Source organism: Peromyscus leucopus, chromosome 5 (genome assembly GCF_004664715.2).
Source record: "Peromyscus leucopus breed LL Stock chromosome 5, UCI_PerLeu_2.1, whole genome shotgun sequence".
NCBI lineage: Eukaryota > Metazoa > Chordata > Mammalia > Rodentia > Cricetidae > Peromyscus > Peromyscus leucopus.
Window position 1 is genome coordinate 112047389 of NC_051067.1, and position 6604 is coordinate 112053992.

Genomic DNA, 6604 nt, shown 5'->3' on the forward strand with positions numbered 1-6604 from the left:
TTCCAGGTATGGAGGCAGAGAGTGGTGGGGGTGTGCAGACTAAAACACTCAGCTTGTGGCCCCAGACCCCTACTTGATGGGTTCCAGTGAAGACTGGAAAATATCACTGAGACGGCATTTTATAGTGGTAGGGACTGAGGGCTGATCCTGTGAACCCATGGTCTTCGCTTTGAGCTTTATCCACAACTCAATGAAGCCTTGAGTCTATGTAAACCTTGAAACATGAAGTCCTCAATGTCTGGCTCAAGCCCCGACCCTTCGTGTTCTTTACCTCTCTTTTCTAGGTAAAGGAGCGTTACGACATCCTGTGTTGTGACGTGTCCTCTGATAGTCAGTATCTGGTCACAGGAGCCAAGGAAAGTGCTACAGTATACCAGCTCTTATATTGAAGGTTGTGGGCTATGGTCTTGCCAGTGAAAATCCAAAGAGAGCAGACCATGTGACCTCACAGTACTGGACATCTCCAACACGTCTCCCTCTACTTCAGCCTTTATGGTTAGCTGGCTATATTCCCAGGCTTTGGGTATATGGCTTGGGGGCTTTTCCGTTTTGTTTTGTTTTTGTGTGTGTATATATTTTTTTCCATCCCCACTCATTGATATCTGTGTTTGGCAGGTAACTTTATGAGATATGACTTTGTAATTAATAAAGTAGATCAAAACTCAGAATAACCTGTTGATGTGTCTCAGACAACCAAGTTACAGTAATGGATTGTTTCTGTCTGCTTTTCGCACCGTTCTTCCAGGGTGGGTGTGTAAGTCACTTTGCTGTGACTGTGACCGAATACCCTGACAAAAAGCAGCTTAGAGAAGAAAGGGGTTAGTTTTGCATCACAGTTCCTGCGGGATAGTCTTTCATAACAGGGAAGGCATGCCAGCAAGACATAGGGCCAGACAGGCAGATGGGGGGCAGTGACATCCTTCTCCCTGCTGTACCTCCTAAAGTTTCCACAGCCCCCCCAAACAGCACCACGACAGGCACCCCTGGGGGGACTTTTTCACTCACACACCACAGTGTGGAAAGAATTTTAGGTCAGATTTAGTTTTATTTGTAACTTTGGAGGTGGTAGTGATGGTTGGTGGTCATGAACTTTTTGAAATCTTAAGAAATGTAAGAAAAAGTGTATACTGCCAGCCCTTTGCATCCATGGGTTTTATACTTGGGATTCAACCAATCATGGGTTGCAAGTATTTAGAAGAAAAGTTGGTGGTTGTTGTTTTTTTTTTTTTTTCACTGAAAATGTGCTTTTTGTTTCCTAAACAATACATTATAACATTTATTTACATAGCACTCCCATCAGAACAGGTACAGTAATGACCTAGAGGTGACTAATGCATAGAAAGCTATGCACGGGCTGTATGAAAGGCTGTGCCCCTTTCTAAAGGGGGCTTTGGTGCCCACTGACCGTTGTGGGGCCAACCACAGCAATTCTTCATATGCAAACTGTTTGCCAGTGCTTGACTTTCAGTCTGGGTTAAACATCCCAGAAAGCTGGTCTGACCGTGTCCTGAGGCTGGATCTCCGCAGTGCATAACCCTGTGGGGTGATGAAGAGTATGATTTGAAGGAAGTGTAACCCTCAGAGTCGTGGGCATTCGAACACCTGTCTCCAGCTGGTGACTGGGGAGGACTAGATTAGTGTGGCCTTGCTGGAGGAAGTATGTCACTAGGGTGGGCTTTGAGACTTAAAATGCCCCTCCTTCCAGTTTGCTCCCTCTGCTTTGTGCTTGTGGATGAGGATGTGAGCTCTCGGCTTCCTGTTCCTGCAGCCGGGCCTGTCCCTTGTGGCCACGCTTCCCTACCTTGCCAGACTTGTATCCCTCTGGTTCTGTGAGCCCAAACAAACCTTTTCTTCTACAAGTTGCGATGTTTTGTCACAGCCATAAAAAAGTAACTGGTACACAAAGGTGATGTTACCTAGCTCCGTACAAGGCCGGTTCATAATTGTGGCAGTTGGTACCCGTCAAACCTGCTGACCTCTTTGTTTCAGGAGGGCCTGCTTGGGTTGGAATGACTAGCACAACGTTTCATCTGGCCTTCTCCAGGCTGGAAAAGTCACCTGCCCAGGCATGGCTGCCCTCCTCCAACGGCTGTGTTTCTTCTTTCCTGGTGTTGGCATGGCAGAGACAACTATGCCCACTGATGTCTGGAGCTTAGGTTGCCACTCAGAGGATCATGAATGAGTAATATGTGTGCCATCTGAGCCAGGCTTAACGAGGTAGAGGGAAGTAGAAGAGTAGAAGTCTCCTACAGGGACTCTCCTCTTCTCTCAGCTCAAGGCACAAGAGGAAGAGACCCCAGGCGTCACCTAGCCACAGGGTGGAGGCATCCTAGGCTCATGCATCAAGCAAGGAGAGAAGCTGCCTAGCATTGTGTGGGGTTTGATTGAAAATGACCCCCACAGGCTCACAGGGAGTGGCACTATGGAGGTGTGGCCTTGTTAGAGTAGGTGTGGCCTTGCTGGAGGAAGTGTGTCACTTCCCACAAGGGTGGGCTTTGAAGTTTCAAATGCTCCAGCCAAGCCTAGGGTCTCTCTCTTCCTGCTGCCTACGGATCCAGATGTAGAATTCTCAAGCTCCTTTCCCAGCACCATGTCTGCCATGCTTTCTTCCATGATGATAATGGACTGAACCTCTGAAACTGTAAGTCAGACCCAATTCAAGGGTTTCCTTTATAAGAGTTGCTGTGGTCATAGTGTGTCTTCACAGCAATAGGACTCCAACTAAGATGCCATGGAAGAAAAATAAGCTTGTATTTTCACTTTATTAATGTTGAGGTCTATTTGTTTCTATAGCTCTGGAAAGAGCGTATTGTAGACAGAAGTTCCTCTGGTCCTGCCTGGCCCTGCAGTCCCACAGCCACTTATAAAATAATTATTCAGAGGCTTATATTAATTACAAACTGTATGGCCTATGGCTCAAGCATCTTGCTACCTAGCTTTTCATAACTTAATTCAACCCATTTCTATTAATTTATGTATTGCTATGTGACCATGGTGTTACTGGTCTGCTGACATCTTGTTGCTCCTTGAGCAGTGGGTTCAAGTCTCTCCCGACTCTGCCCTTTTCTCTGTGTCTCTGCTTGGATTTCCCAACTGGCTGTAAGCTTTCTTGCCATAGGTCAAAACAGCTTTATTTATTATCCAATGGGAGTCACACATTCACAGCATACAGAAAGACATCCCACAGAAGCATATATTTACTTAAAAGGCCAAGTAGTGAATATTTTAGGCTTTGTTATAATTAATGTTACAGCTACTCAGTTCTGCTGCTGTGGAATGCAAACAGCCATAGATAAGTAGATAAACAAATGAGTATGGATTTTATCAATGATACTGTATAGATAACAATAAACAGTGGATCGGTTGGCATTCTGGGTATAGTTTGTCAACCCCTCTCAATATGCCTTAAGTAACATAGGCAATTAGCATCCATTAAAACATTAAAAACATAGAGAGTTACTGAGCATTGTGGCACATGCCTTTAATCCCAGCACTTGGGAGCCAGAAGCTGGCAAATCTGAGTTTGAGGCCAGCTTGGTCTACAGAGAAAGTTCCAGGATAGCCAAGGCTACATAGAGAAACCCTGTCTCAAAACAAACAACAAAAGCAAACAAAACCATATAATATATAATATATATTATATATTACATTATCTATGAGACAGAGAGAGAGAGAGAGAGAGAGAGAGAGAGAGAGAGAGAGAGAAGAGAGGAAGGAAGGAAGGAAGGAAGGAAGGAAGAAAGAAAGAAAGAAAGAAAGAAAGAAAGAAAGAAAGAAAGAAAGAAAGAAAGAAAGAAAGAGAGAAAGAAAGAAAGAAAGAAAAGGTTACCTAGTGAAGCTATTCAGTGGGGCTATAGGCTTTAAAATTTATTTGTCCATCAAAGATGAATGAATAAGCCAAGTGTGGCATGATCACACAGGAACACACTATTCAGCATTAAAATGTAAGAGAATTCTGACACATGCCACAGTCAGGATTAATTTCAAGACAACTACAAACAGGTAAGTTCTGCACAGTCTCCTTCTGAGGTGCTCGGTTAATTCATAGAGACAGGAACTAGAACGGTCACCACCTGGGCCTCGGGAGGGGTGTAAGAGGGCTACTGTTTAATGAATACAGATGTTTGGGGGCTTTGTTTTGAGTCAGGGTCTTATGTAGCCCAGGCTAGCCTTGAACTCACCAAGACAGTGACTAACATTTTGAAAATGGTTAAACTCTATTTCAGATTGGCCACACCATCTTACAGTCCCGCCAGCAGTGAATGCAGATCCCATTTTCTCCACATCCTCACCAAAACCGTTGTTATGCCTTGTAGCAGTTTGTTTGGGGTCCCAGTTTCAGTTTGTACTCAGCTGGCTCCACTGCTTTGGGCATGAAATGGGGCAGAGCATCATGTGGGGAGGCTGTAATGGAGCAGAACTGTTCACCTCACGGTGTCCGGCAGTGAAATCTGGAAACAGTGTGTGAGGGGTGGGAACAAGATGGACCCTTCCAGGTTACCCCACCTACCCCTCCCCTCCCCTGGTTACCTACTTCATCCACCCAGGCCCAACTTCCTGTTTCTATTGATTTGCCTGTTTACATAGACACACATGGACATACACACACACACACACACACACACACACACACACACACACACACACTCTCACACATGCAACTCCCTTTCAAGCAAAACATGGACACTTAAGCAGTCTGTGTTATGATGAGAGAACATAAAAAAAAACATTGCTTATAAATGTCAATGCAAAACATTGATAAAACATTAGCATCATGTAGATAGAATATGTAATAGTAAATTAACTCTAATCCTGCATAAAAACAGTAAGATATTATGGCTAAGTGGAATATTCTAGGAGGTGATGTTGGATCAATAATAAGAAATCTGCTAAGGAAGTCCATATTAATAGATTGTTTCTACTGAAATTAGGCTCCTGTTCATGACTTTAAAACATTAAAGAATGTAAGAATTGATTAACACCTTCCTAATGAATATATATGATATAATCTATCTATCTAGTCTTAAGGTTATTATTTTAGTAAGGGAAACATTATAATCATAAGATACTTCTAATAATATCAGGAACAAAATTAGTATGCTGTATTAGCTATTTTCATTGCTGTGATAAAACACTGTGACCAGAAATGACTTACAGAAGAGAGAAGGGAGAGTCTGCAATGTTGGAGAAACATGGCAGCTGGCAGCCAGAGCAGGAAGCTGAGAGAACACATCTTCAACTGTAAACAAAGTAGAGAGGGCAAACCTGAAGCGGGAGGAGGCTATCAACTCTCACAGTTCCCCCCAGTGATGAACTTCCAGCAAGGCTGCACCTCCTAAGGTTCCGTAACTGGCCCAAGTGCTACCAACCAGGGACCAAGTGTTCAAAGACATGAGACTTCGGGGCGGGGGGCATTTCTCATTCAAATACCTGCTAATAGTGTCATTGTCAGCCAATGTAATAAGACTAGAAAAGTCAGAGTCTTAGGAATAGTTATGAATTCTTCCCATTAGCAGATGATGTGGTGATATCCCTAGGAGTCTTGATATTCAAAAGTATTGCCAAAGTAGAATCTCTCTCTCTCTCTCTCTCTCTCTCTCTCTCTCTCTCTCTCTCTCTCTCTCTCTCTCTCATAACCTTTTAAAGTAAAAATAATGTGTAGTTTAAAAGGACATAGAGGAAGCCTTGGTAGAAGAGCCACAGAGAAGGTTAACCAATTCGTAAAGAGAAAAATCACTGGACCTGCAATTTCAGCTACTCAGGAGGCTGAGTCAGGAGCACTGAAAATTCAAGGCCTGTTTGAAACATATGGGCTGAATTCAAGACCAGCCTGAACAAATTGTGAGAACCTCTCTCCAAATAACAATAAAAAAGATTGAGTGTGACTCTCAGAGGTGAGGTACACTGCCAAGGATATGCAAGGCTCTGAGTTTAATTCCCCATATAGAAAGAAAAAAATCTAAGATGGAAAAAATTTACAGTGCTTTTGGGCGACAGAAGCAGGCTGAGTGAGATCACCCTTGTATCTGGATCTCTCAGGTCAATATCACAAAGATGCTAATTCTTGCCAAGTAAATGTATAAGTTTAATGCACTCTGAAAACTCCAACAAGCTTTGTTCCATGGAGTCGCTAAAATGCTATGGAAAATGAGTGTGTTGAAACAGTCAGGGGAGAGCCAAGACATAAAGGGGCATTGACCCTGTCACACATTAAGGAGAACTAAAGTCCAGGTGACCTCCGGAACATGGAAAGACATTGATAGACTTAGTTTTTGCCAACTTGATATGAACTAGGTTCACCTGGGGAGAGGGAGCTTCTGTTGAAGAGTGGGCAAGCCTGTAGGACATTTTCTTGTTTAATGATGGATGTGGAAGGGCTCAGCCTATTGTGAGGGCTGCAACCCTTGGGCAGGCGATCCCGGCCTGTTTGGGAAGGCAAGCTGAGGAAGCCATGGAAGGCCAGCCAGTGAGCAGTGTTCCTCCGTGTTCTCTGCTTCAGTTCCTGCCCTTGAGTTCTTGCCTTGGCTTCTTTTGGTTATGAACTATAATCTGTAAGCTAAAAATAAACCCTTTACTCTCCAAGTTGGTCTGGGTCAGTGTCTTA

The 6604-nt window shown here is 43.7% G+C and overlaps 1 protein-coding gene across 1 annotated transcript in view; it reads left to right on the forward strand.

The window, feature by feature from the left end:
- Positions 1-491, forward strand: part of Tle7 (TLE family member 7) — an 11518-nt gene extending 11027 nt beyond the window's left edge. The window contains 2 exon segments of the mRNA XM_037205623.1: positions 1-6; positions 285-491. The exon segment at positions 1-6 is cut by the window's left edge and continues 68 nt beyond it. Coding sequence (XP_037061518.1) covers positions 1-6; positions 285-389 — 111 coding nt within the window. The 3' untranslated portion in view covers positions 390-491.
- Positions 492-6604: the final 6113 nt, after the last annotated feature.